Below are 12,619 nucleotides of genomic sequence, written 5' to 3'. Positions count from 1 at the left end.
GTATACTTGCGTACGTGCGTGCGTTCGTGCATGTATACTTGCGTACGTGTGCGCGTGCGTTGAGGGGTCATGTCGGTATTTGGTAAAACGTTTTTACATTGCTGTTGCTTTCAGACGATGGGCGGAGATTTCTCAGGAAAACAACAAGACTGTGCGAAGGGCATTTACGCTTTAGCAGGTAAATGGAAAAATATACTAGTATATAACGATAATTATAATAATAATAGTCATGTGTCATTAAATAGTCATAATAATGTACTCAACGTAGCTGTTGAAGCTTGTATAAGTTGCTACTCATGTGTACTTGCTTGTCATTTTCATTTGTTTGGTAGAAAATGTGTTTAGTCAGAATTATTCATGTGTTAAATAATGTGTGGTTTATATTCAACAATGAGTAGCCCTTGTAAACCAAAAATGTGGCCAAAGTGCACATGTGATGATATCAGGAGTGAATAATAGAGATCTCTATTAGATAGTTTGTTACCAAAAAGCCCCAAAAAACTAAAATATAGAAATAGTGAAGCTCTTTTTTTTAAATTTGGTCATTTTATTTGTATATTTCAGCAAAGGATGTATTCAAGCTGCTGGCAACAAAGTATAAGAAGCAGGACTTGTGTGTAGGAGCGAGTTTCTTTGAGATTTATAGCGGGAAGGTAAGTGCAACGCACTACTACGTCACATGTACGTGCAAAGTTATCGACTTTGTGACACTTTGTCGGCAAGCATTGTCTTTAGCATGCCCCTATTGCAATGTTGATTGACTAGAGTTACTTGTTAGTCACTCCAGGTGGAGAGATCTATATATACATGCATGTATTACACTCCTGGTTGAGAAAAAATGATGTGAAACGTTATTAAAATCTTAGTTTTGATGAGTGCGGATATGAATGATTTGTGCATACTCTTCTACGTTCAATGTGTGGTTGCACATTGTGGGTTTTTAGCGTAGTCAGCTTAGTAATGGTAGTAACACTTGCTTTTCCAGGTGTTCGACTTGCTGAAAAAGAAAGCGAAGCTACGAGTGTTGGAAGATGGCAAGCAGGTGGTGCAGGTCGTTGGTTTACAGGTGCGATAACATCTTATGTAGCATCTACACTCTACAGGTAACCTGCAGTGGGTCTCACCTGTGAATGCACCGAAATTCTTATGTGAAGTCTTGTCGAAATGGAGGTGAAATTTTCTATTGACGACATTTCTAAAGTCTGGCAGTGCGATTTATTGTTGTAGTTGTCGATTTAGAGAAATGTTTTTAGACTACGTTTTTTCTTTGGAATTGAAGCAAGTAAGTGAAACTTGGTCTGAAATGTAACTTAAAAAACTAAAACGAAAACCTCAACGAAATAAGTACTACCTAATTTAACTGTTGTTGTTGTTGTTGTTATTTTTGTTGACCTCTGGAGTAATTGTTGTTGTTATTGTTGTTGTTGTTGTTGTTGTTGTTGTTGTTGTTGTTGTTGTTGTTGTCGTCGTTACGTGTGGCTCTAATCGTTGCGACGCGTCTGCAGGAGGTTGCCGTGAATAACGTCGAGGACGTCTTGAAGCTGATTGGTCATGGCAACAACGTGCGCACGTCGGGCCAGACGTCGGCCAATCAGCACTCTTCGCGCTCCCACGCCGTGTTCCAGATCATCTTGAGGAAAACGTACGTGTTTCACTCTCTCTCGCATGTTTCTTTTCAGAGATGGGTTTTTGCCATGTGAGATATCTATTTTTCTGCGCGCCTTCCGCTGCTAATGAAGAACACGAATGTGGTTAATCGCCCGATCAACGAGAATTAAAATTCGATAATTCAACGCGATTAAACGAATGAGGTTAATCGCCTGATTAACGAGAATTTATAAATTTGATAATTTAACGAGATTACACGAATCAGAATAATCGCCTGATTAACGAAAAATAAATCTGATAATGCAATGACATTAAACGAATGAGGTGAACCGCCCGATTAACGAGAAATAAATGTGATTATTCGATGAGATTAAATATATTAAATTGTTTTCAGGAATACGAAGAAGCTGCATGGTAAGTTTTCGTTGATTGACCTCGCGGGTAACGAGCGAGGGGCGGACACGTCGAGTTCCAACCGTCAGACGCGCATGGAGGGTGCCGAGATCAACAAGAGTCTCCTCGCTCTCAAGGTCAGCGCCGAAACCACGCCTCGTTATCGCTAATCACCGATGAATGCTAGTTAACGATGACCTGACGTTTCGTTAACGTTAGTTAACGTTTAGTTTGTTTCGATGAAGGTTCAAAAAGTCGTGAAAATGTTGACGCTTATGGAGAGTACCCCATCAGTGGCAGTTACAGTGAAGCTACCTCCATAGAATGGACACCTGCGTATAAAGGACAGTCTTCGCATTCCCTCAGGCCATCCATGTATACTGCCCCCTATATACGCGGCACCTACTGTAGTAGTTGTAAGGTTGTCTGACGACACTGTGTGTGTGTGTTATGTAGGAGTGTATCCGGGCGTTGGGACGTAACGGCGCGCACCTGCCGTTCCGAGCGAGCAAGCTTACACAGGTGCTACGAGATTCCTTCATCGGTGACAACAGTCGCACGTGCATGGTGAGTGAGGCTGCAGGACGGTCACGCGCGCGCGCGCCGGGCGTCATCGATCACGTTAGGGAGCCGCCGTCGTTAAACTGTTGATGTCGCGTCACTGGAGAATTGATTCATCTGTTTGAACGAGATAACTCTACTACGCCCTTCCTTTCTCTCGGATATTATTGTGTGGTCGATGAAACTAGACCAGTTAGTACGTAGTGAACACTTAAAATGTCGCGTATGCGACGCTTCGTTGACAAGCATTGTCTTTAGAATGTCCTGTCGCAATCCTGACTGGCTAGAGGTGCCTGTCAGTCGTGGCAGGCGGTTATATAGTAGCTGCAGAATCCAGTTTGAGAACGCAGCGCTGGCGTTGTTCATGGCTAAATAAAAGAAGGTTTTGGTTCTGTGGCATAAATAATTGCATGATGAAATTTAGTATTTAATTACATGATTGTGTACGATTGTATTTACTTAATAACGTTGATTTCGCGAATGGTGAGATGATGTTACTTCATCGTTTGTCATTTCTTGTGTCGTGCAGATTGCAATGATCACACCTGGAATGAGTTCTGTGGAGCACACACTCAACACACTGCGATACGCCGACAGGTAAGGCAACCACAGATGGGGTGGGGTCGAAATTATCGCTTCTCCTGTTTACTGGGATGTGCTGACAAGTCAAAGTGAAAGCAACCATGTTGTGTTTCCATTAAAAAGTTGAGGAAAACCTTTGGTTATTACCTATTCACTCTGTATTCTTGCTGTTATGATGAGTAGCCTTGCTGAAGATAATTAGTGTGAGAAAAACGTGTGAACTTGTAGGTATAAACTTAATAATAATGTATAAAGCTAATTAAAATGCTAATGAACAAGTTACATAGGTAACCCTGCTCAGAAAGAAGATTAGAATGTTCGCCTCAGTTCTAGCGCAACGCGCTGGGGTGCCCCAAAGTTTCTAGTTAAACCATTAGGCAACGCTTGCCTTGCCTAAGAAAATGTAAGGGTTCTACTGGTTGCTAGTGCAGTATTAATGTTCTGCGTGTGTGTCTGCGTGCGCTCCACAGAGTGAAGGAGCTCGGACCGGCTGGACCGGCGGACTACAGACCTGCCCCCCGCAACGAAGACATGTTCTCGCCCACCGGCGCCCTCTCTCCGCAGAACAGCGACCTTGCCCTGCTCTGCACGCAAAACGTAGGTCGTTTATCGTCGCCCGTGGCAACGCGCCACGAGTTACCCAAGAATGGTCACAAACATTTTCATCACGACCAAAAGCAAAATACCGTTGAGCTTGACACACTAAGACTATAAACAGATGGAAACTTGTGCACGGCGAAACCGTCTCTATATAACCGACACTGTCTATAAAGGACATTTTGGCCGCTTTCCTTGAGCAGCTGTTATATGCAGGTTATCGTGACGAGCGATGTTGAAAAGTAAGGATAGGTGCTGGAGGTAGTGAGAGAGAGAGAGATATAAGATATACAATAGAGAGAGAGGTAGTGGAGAGGAGAGTATAGATATAATGATGAGAGAGTAGGTATGGAGAGAGAGAGATATATATTACACTAAGAGATAGAGTAGGTGAGAGAGATGAGATAATATAAACATAGAGATAGTAGTAATTGAAGAGAGAAGAAGATATATATACATAGAGATAGAAGTAGTGAGAGAGGAGAGATATATATTACATAGAGAGAGAGAAGTGAGAGAGGAGCAGATAGTAGATATATCATAGAGAGAGAGGTAAGTTGGAGAGAGGAGAGATATATATACACGAGAGAATAGAGGTAGTAGAGAGAGAGATATATATACACAGAGATAGAGGTTAGCGGAGAGAGAGAGATAATATATACATAGAGGAGAGCGTATTGTGAGAGAGAGAGATATATACTATCATAGAGATTAATGAGGTAATGTGAGATAGAGAGATATATAATCATAGAGATAGAGGTAGTGAGAGAGAGGAGATATAATACTTATAGATAGAGGTAGTGAGAGAGAGAGATATATATACATTAGAGATAGAGTATTGAATAGAGAAGAGATATTAGTAATACATAGATGATACGAGTATGAGCAGAGAGAGATATATATACATAGAGATTAGAGGTAGTGCAGAGAGAGATATATTTATACATAGAGATAGTGATGTAGTGACGAGAGGAGGAGATATATATTACATACGAGTATAGAGGTAGTGAAGGAGAGATATATAATACATGAGAGATAGAGGTAGTGCAGAGAGAGATATAATATACAATAAGAGGATAGAGGTAGTGAGAGAGAGATATATATATACATAGAGAGAGAGGTAGTGAGAGAGAGAGATATATATACATAGAGAGAGAGGTAGTGAGAGAGAGAGATATATATACATAGAGAGAGAGGTAGTGAGAGAGAGAGATAATATATATATCAGTAGAGATAGAGGTAGTGAGAGAGAGATATAATATACTAGGAGATATGAGGTAGTGAGAGAGAGAGATATATATATCATAGAGATAGAGAAGTGAAAGATAGAGAATATATATACATAGAGATAGAGTCAGGAGAGAGAGAGAGATATATATACATAGAGATGAGAGCCGTAGTGAGAGAGAGAGATATATATGTACAATAGAGATAGAAGGTATGAGAGAGAGATAATAATATTAAGTAGAGATAGGAGTAGTGAGAGAGAGATATATTATATACATAGAGATACGAGGAGTGAGAGAGAGATATTTATATTATACATAGAGATAGAGTAGTGAGAGAGAGATATATATACATAGAGAGTAGAGGTAGTGAAGAGAGAGAAGTATATAGATATACATAGTAGGATTAGAGTATGTGGAGAGAGAGATATAGTATAGCATAGGAGATAGAGGTATGAGAGCGAGACGATATAATATAATCAGAGAGAGAGGTTATGATGATATATAATATATATACATAGAGAAGAGGTAGTGGAGAGAGAGAGAGTATATATACATAGAGATAGAGGTAGTGAGAGAGAGATATATATATTAGATAGATGATAGAGTATGTGAGGAGAGAGATATATATAATATCAGTAGAGATACGAGGTATATACATAGAGAATAGAGGTAGTGAGAGAGCGAGATATAGTATCATAGAGATATAGGTAGTTGAGAGAGAGATATATAAACATAGAGATAGAGGTATAACATGTAGAGAAATAGAAGTAGTGAAGGAGAGAGATATATATACATAGAGATAGAGGTAGTGAGAGAGAGAGCATACATATACATAAGAGATAAGAGGTTCTCTAGTGAGAGAGAGGGATTAGTATATACATAGAGTATTAGAGGTAGTGAGAGAGAGAGATATAGATTACATAGAGAGAGAGGTAGTGAGAGAGAGAGATATATTACATAGAGAGAGAGGTAGTGAGAGAGAGAGATACTAGATAATACATAGAGATAGAAGGAGTGAGAGAGAGAGATATATGTATAATAAAGATATAGAGTAGTGAGAGAGAGCATATTAATATATACATAAGAGATAGAGGGTAGTGAAGAGAGAGATATTATATACAGAGAGAGAAGAGAGACGAGAGAGAGAGATGAGATGCGAGAGAGAGAGAGGCGAGAGGCGAGAGCGAGAGCGAGAGCGAGGATGAGAGAGAGAGAGACGCGAGAAAGACCAAACCAAGGGAACAGGGAGGGGAGAGGAAAGAAGAGAGAGCGAGAGAGCGAGAGAAATAGAAAAGAACCACAATGTCTGTATGACTCTGTGTAACAGATTAATGATGTAAAGGGATGTGGTTACAGTTTGTACGTCGAGGCATTACTGTGCGTTACGCTGTGCGTTACGCTGTGCGTTAACAATGGTGTATGTGTAACGCCCTGTAACGCCCTGTAATGCCGTGTAACGTCCTGTACATAATGCTTGCTGACACAGGAGGAGGAGGTGAGCGCAGAGCTGTACACGTTCCACGAGGCTGTCTCGCACCTGCAGGAGATGGAGGAGGAGGTCGTCGACGAACACAAGAACCTCATCGCTGTAAGTCCTCCCTTCCTTCCTCCCTTCCTTTTTTCTTCTTTCTTTCTTCTTTCTTTCTTCTTTCTTTTCTTCTTTCTTCCTTCCCTTCCTTCTTTCTTATTTCTATTCTTTCTTTCTTTCTTTTCTTCTTTTTTTCTTTCTTCTTTCTTTTTTCCTTTCTTCCTTCCTTCCCTTCCTTCTTTTCTTCTTTCTTTCTTCCCTTCCTTCTTTTCTTCTTTCTTTCTTCTTTCTTTCTTCTTTCTTTTCTTCTTTCTTCCTCCCTTCCTTCTTTCTTTCTTCTTTCCTTTCTTCCTTCCCTCGCCTTTTGTTTCTTCTTTCTTTCTAGGAACCTTATTCCTGTAGGTTCAATACTGAATAAGCGAGTGATTAAGGGTCTCGTTAGTAGCTATCGTGCGTGACTTATTGCTGACATCCCGACACTGGCTCGTCGAATTCTCAATCAAAATAGCTAACACTTCATGTCTCGCTGAGCGTGTAATTAAGCTTAGTTAATTAAGTCGTTAATCGTTAGCGTGTGTGTGGATTATTGCAGGCGTCGCGACACTGGCTGGAGGACGATGAACAGCTGATGTCGATCACGGATGAGGTGGATTACGACGTGGAGGCTTACGCTCAGCAGCTTGAGGAACTCTGTCAGCAGAAGATCAACTCACTGGAGAAATTCAAAGGTGCATAGTGCCGCCATCTAGTGGCGACTGTAGCAACTGCCTTTAAACATTTCGGGTGTCGACGGCTGGCAATAACGTTTTATTGGTGGATTCTTTGAAGGTTTTGATGGTTTTTTAGTAGCATGCTTGGTTTACCCTTAAAACCAAGTTAATTTACTTGTTCTTTTTAGTTTGTTGTGCAAGATTCTCAGTTGTCATTTTATTTTGTACGATGAACACATGAAGTGGTGATACATTTAGGAGGTTGTAGTTAGATGGGGGCCATTACAGAAACCTCATGAATACTTATGACATGTAAAAAAGAGTGAAATGTCACATACAAAAGTTATGACATTTTAGCCTTACAACAGTCTAACGTTTTATAGCAAATGGATTTCTGGCAATTGGGTTCCTAATTTCCATTAATTATTATATTAGTCTAGTTTAATTAACACTAGTCTTAGTTAATACAAATCCATCATTAATTAAATTAGCGTTGTGATCGATCGATTGATTACGTCAGATCGTGTGAGCGTTGTGATTGGTTGTTTCCGCAGCGCGCGTGAGCAACTTCCGACAGCAGCTCGCGGACGAAGAAGCCATGAGCAAGAACATCGTCAAACGACCGCCGAACAAGTAACCGCCCGCCGCCGCCGCTGCGACCCTCCCCCCCGCGCGCGCACGGGACGACCTCGACGACGGAAGCCTAGCGACGAGGGGAAATACATGTCCGCTCGTACGCTAGATTAGATTCGGCCGCGCGTGCGCGACTTAAACGACAGCGTTGAATGTGTTTCAACATTGTCGGGTGGTCACGGAGTACATATGCCTAACTCAACCTACTGATTGTCACTAGGGGGCGCCGATAGACCGAGTGATTGTCACTAGGGGGTGCTGATGGTCCCTAGGGGGAGTGATTGTCACTGGGGGCGGGGCGTCAGCGCGCTTTCATTCGGTGATAAGTTTCCGTGAGCTGAGTCGGTCACGGCTGGCTGACTGCAGGGATGTATCGTTGCGCGCCACTCGGTAACGCGACGCCTCGCTTCGTGTCTCTCTCGCCAGGCGCCGCGTCCGAGATATACACGCCGCATATCTCGAATTCCGCGTTCGAGAGAGAGAGACGAGATCGTTTCCTCGTCGCCTGCGGCGTTACGACTCTACTTACAGCAAAATGATCGTCGCGTGGCGTGACCATGCGACGACGCGCGGGGGGGGGGGTAAGGGGAAATGCAAACCCGTGATTCCACTTGCGCGCAATAATCGGTAGCGGCTTTGCGTGTGCGAGCGCTTTCGCGAGCTCGTTCGTTCGTTTGCGAGGTTGCCGTGGTTAGCCACCGGCTAGCATTGTAGCTAGACGGTTAGGGTTAGGGTTAGGGGGTAGCTTTAGCGAGTGTAGTGACAGCTTGACGTGGCGCGGCCAGAATGCTGCAGTATTGTTGCTTCTCACCGAACTACGATCCCCCGTCGCGCGTTATACCCCAGCAAACGAAAGCCTTAACAATCTGTGAGAAATCTCTAGTAGCCTTCATGGCGTCTCGTCGTACCGGTAGCACTATTCTGAGACCGTGTAGGTTGTACACACGTACACACAAACGCGCACGCACACCTAACAACACGCATGCACACCCAACCACGCACGCACACCCAACAACACACGCATGCACACCCAACCACGCACGCATGCACACTCGACCATTAACGCATGCACACCCAACCACGCACACAAGCACACGCCTGCAGTCGGGGGTAAGCTATCATCAGGGGGTTAACAATGGTCGATACATAGACCTATTATTTACTCCTAGTAACGTGCTGTTCTTGTCCTTTACTTCATGATATGATGTGTACGTGTGTGTGCCCTCCTTCGAAACTTTGCTGGCACAACTTCAATCTGCTAGCTCAGTGAGACGGGGAGAGGGATAGGCCGGCCCCTTCACATTCCCCACCGAGGCATGGCAAGTGTATATATATATATATATATATATATATGTTGCTGTGACAGCATCAGTGCTTGTTAGCTTTCTCTGCTACAGATTCATTGCTTTGGCCAGTATCGCGACGATGAGGCGGTCGTATTCAGTTCCCTGAGTTTGTAGGTGGACTGTGATGTAGTGCATGCTGTTGCTGCTGCTGCTGCTGCTGCTGTTGCTGCTGCTGCTGCTACTGCTGCTACTACTGCTGCTGCTGCTGCTGCTGCTGCTGCTACTACTGCTGCTACTGGTGCTGCTGCTGCTGCTGTTGCTGCTACTGCCAATGCGTGGATGAAATATAACGTATACACATTATTTATATCCCTCTCTCTCTCTTTCTCTCTCTGCTTGTTCCTCCTATTCTCTGTCTCCTCGCTCTCTTTTTGTTCTTTCTCACTGCTCACCCACTCTTTCTCTATCTTCCCTGGGTCTCTTTGTAGTGTACTGCAGACGGTCGCTATATATTTTGTAATGTTGTATAGAAATGTGGCTGTGGACCAACTGGTTAATAACTTAATGAAGAATTAGTTGACCCTGCTTTAATTTTAACTACAGTCTTTATATTACGGTTATAGTCTGTATTTGTAAAGCCAGCGCACATATAATAGCAGGTTGTTGCTGCTGCTGCTGCTGTGCGTGCGATGTGTCGTGTACAATGGTGAAATGGTATCAATTGCACGATTTAGTGAACTGATGATTTTTTTTGCATGGGTGAAGTGCTCTTATGGTGCGTGTTTTGATGCTTTAGTGTGTGCATATGAAGTAAGTGATATTGTTATTAATACTTCAATAACATTTCTGCATCGGCATATTCGACTTTCCATAGCTTACAAGAATGTGCGTCGCTCTCTCTATGTGTGTAGATTGCTGAACGTCGGGTGAACTCTGCGGCATAATAAGTAATGCATTGCATTGCCTGCCAAACCGGCTTTAATTGATTTCTAGCAACAATCCAGTATTGTCTTGACGTTGCTTGCCATTAAACGGTGACAGTTTATTCAGCATATGTGGTTGTAATGTACAGGCTATACATACATCGTGAGGTTGTAGCATCTCTTGACCGGTGAAGCTGACCAGCTTCTGTTGTAAATATTCATCTTTGGTAGTCGGTGATTGTGGCATCCTAATACATTACCCTGAGACAATATCGCCCAAGCTATTCAGGTCGTTTCCTTAACGCTATACAATTCCGTTGTTTGTACAATTGCAACTTTTTCAGTGTAACCGTTTACATTTGTGCCTGTTGCAGTATATGCTACTTGTGACCAACGTGTTTTCAAACGTGTATATTTACTATGAGCACCCGGCAAATGCTATATGCATATATACGTGGCTGTGAGGGAGGTATTTACAATTACATATTCATGCAACTCTGCGAGGAGGGTTTCCTCCGTGCTTTTTTGCGATTTCATTGTTGCTGGCATGTAAACTGGAGCCTGCCTAAATGTACGACCTTTTCAACCTATTTTTGTGCTTCTCTTAAAGTTTTGCAGTTGCATTGCATTTGCTTTACGGAGAAAATATATTTGATAACCTACACGATGCTTTTTAGCGTTATTTTCCGTTGACTTTTGTGGCACATTATTAGTAATAGGTAACACATTTTTATACAAGGTCCGTAATACATTTTCTCATTATATAGCTGCTATTTCCACAACAGAAATTTACGATCTGAATTGTGTAAGGAATTAGTGCCATGGCCTGCATCAGTGCATGGGCATGGCATTGGCATAGTGCAGTGGGTATATTTCATTATTTGCTGTCACGACACTAGTACTTTTACGATTAACACATTTTCGGCCATGAAAATATTTAATATCAATTTAAATGAAATTATGTACACGTGTGCGTGTGTGATAGAGTGTATACGCATTTTCATACATATTCCATGTACGTTTCTCATTTCCTACTGATGTTATTTGTTAAACAAATGTTAGTGACACCTACCGGTTAAAAACGTATTTCTGTCACCATAAGGCCCATTACTGCATTAGTGTATGTAAGATTAATTATCCCAATATGTAAAAAATGTGATAATCTGTTAACGCCAAATTAACACGCACTGAATCGCTGACTGTAGAGCAGAAATTCTATTTCTAAACTATTTTATGATCAAAACGATGACGATGATGGCCGTGACAATAGAGCATACTACGCAATCCATAAACAACATGGCGGATGGTAAGTGGCGGTTGTCTTTGTTGTTTAAAATATCACTTCTTAATGTTGAGCGTATTCAAATGACGATTCCTTCCTGTAATAATTACCACGTAACCCGTTGTCTTTAAAATACCATCTGGTATCAGTCTTTAATTAAAGTAAAGCGTATAATTGGAAATCACCGGTACACACAGTGACACACGAGTCACGACACAGAGTCGCTACTGTAGTCTGTTGTCGGCACCATGAACGCCAATAACAACGCACGTCTTCTAACATTTAAACATTTTGTCGGCTTCAAACTGTGAAAACTGAATAGTCATGGCAATATTTCAATATTAAATGCATTTCTCTTGGTATCTAGTAGTAGTATCAGTATTATTGACATTGTTTCTGAGGCTAGCGCATTGTTAGTGGGAAGTGTACTCTTACTTTTAGTAAGGATAAAATGAGATGGTTCAGTACTATAGCAGAGTTGGCTTTGAAGCACAAGTAATATAAATCATTAAATGAGAGGTTTACAACATTTTTCAGTCACTAACCATTCCCAATAACATTATTCACAGACTCCTCCAAAAAGATACGATATAAGCCATATCGGAAAGTCCCCGCCGCCATGTTGAGATCAGATAAGGGGGGGGGGGGTGATAAGTTGCCTATATATAACATCGTTACGATAGTACTAGTCTAGGTTTTTTAGCTCATCTGACGATGTCAGATGCAGCTTGTAGAATCGCAAGATTGTCTGTGCGTGCGTCCGTCCGTCTGTCAACAGTTGGGCAAAAATCTTAACCGCTCGACGTACGGTGACGATATTTGGGACGTGGGGGGGATCGTGAAAAGGACCAATTTGTGGGTCAAGGGTCAAAGGTCAAGATGTGTCAACAGAGGGGGAATATTTCCCCCTTAACTTAAGGTATAGGAGGAAATGCGGAATTGCGGCACAAATCTGAACGGCTCGACCTATGCTCTTTATTATTCGGTGTATAGTGTGATGGGCAGGAAACCCATTCACCAGTGTGAAATTGGAGGTCACAGGTCAAAGGACAGTGGGGGAAAGGTCAGATATCAGACATTTTCTGAGGACATGGCCCAGTGAAAAAATTAATTTTTTTCTTTCCGGGGCTCTTTTTGCAAACCCCCCCAAAATTTCGGGGGCTACTTTTTCATTTTCCAGGGCTCTTTTTCCACTTTCCAGGGCGACTTTTTTCCAGGGCTGTTTCCTCAAATGTACACACAAGCACAGTAGCTAATACACACGCTAATACACACTCGCGGGGGCGT

At 42.3% G+C, this 12,619-nt stretch overlaps 2 protein-coding genes across 2 annotated transcripts in view; both read left to right on the top strand.

Annotated features, from left to right (window-relative positions):
• Positions 1 to 9,344, top strand: part of LOC106817115 (kinesin-like protein KIF2A) — a 29,623-nt gene extending 20,279 nt beyond the window's left edge. Inside the window, exons 6-17 of the mRNA XM_014821765.1 lie at positions 65 to 71; positions 115 to 178; positions 565 to 653; positions 986 to 1,066; positions 1,506 to 1,642; positions 2,003 to 2,138; positions 2,458 to 2,568; positions 3,092 to 3,159; positions 3,615 to 3,741; positions 6,457 to 6,558; positions 7,091 to 7,226; positions 7,763 to 9,344. Of these exons, the coding sequence (XP_014677251.1) occupies positions 65 to 71; positions 115 to 178; positions 565 to 653; positions 986 to 1,066; positions 1,506 to 1,642; positions 2,003 to 2,138; positions 2,458 to 2,568; positions 3,092 to 3,159; positions 3,615 to 3,741; positions 6,457 to 6,558; positions 7,091 to 7,226; positions 7,763 to 7,845 (1,141 nt within the window). The 3' untranslated portion in view covers positions 7,846 to 9,344. The remainder of the gene's footprint in view (positions 1 to 64; positions 72 to 114; positions 179 to 564; positions 654 to 985; positions 1,067 to 1,505; positions 1,643 to 2,002; positions 2,139 to 2,457; positions 2,569 to 3,091; positions 3,160 to 3,614; positions 3,742 to 6,456; positions 6,559 to 7,090; positions 7,227 to 7,762) is intronic.
• Positions 9,345 to 11,163: 1,819 nt separating this feature from the next.
• The window catches only part of LOC106817114 (major latex allergen Hev b 5-like), a 3,815-nt gene continuing 2,359 nt past the window's right edge, over positions 11,164 to 12,619 (top strand). The window contains exon 1 of the mRNA XM_014821764.1: positions 11,164 to 11,356. Coding sequence (XP_014677250.1) covers positions 11,284 to 11,356 — 73 coding nt within the window. The 5' untranslated portion in view covers positions 11,164 to 11,283. The remainder of the gene's footprint in view (positions 11,357 to 12,619) is intronic.

This window comes from Priapulus caudatus, unplaced genomic scaffold (genome assembly GCF_000485595.1).
Source record: "Priapulus caudatus unplaced genomic scaffold, Priapulus_caudatus-5.0.1 Scaffold1599, whole genome shotgun sequence".
Lineage (NCBI taxonomy): Eukaryota > Metazoa > Priapulida > Priapulimorpha > Priapulimorphida > Priapulidae > Priapulus > Priapulus caudatus.
Note: the sequence above shows the minus strand (reverse complement) of the source record. Positions and strands in the feature narration are given on the sequence as shown.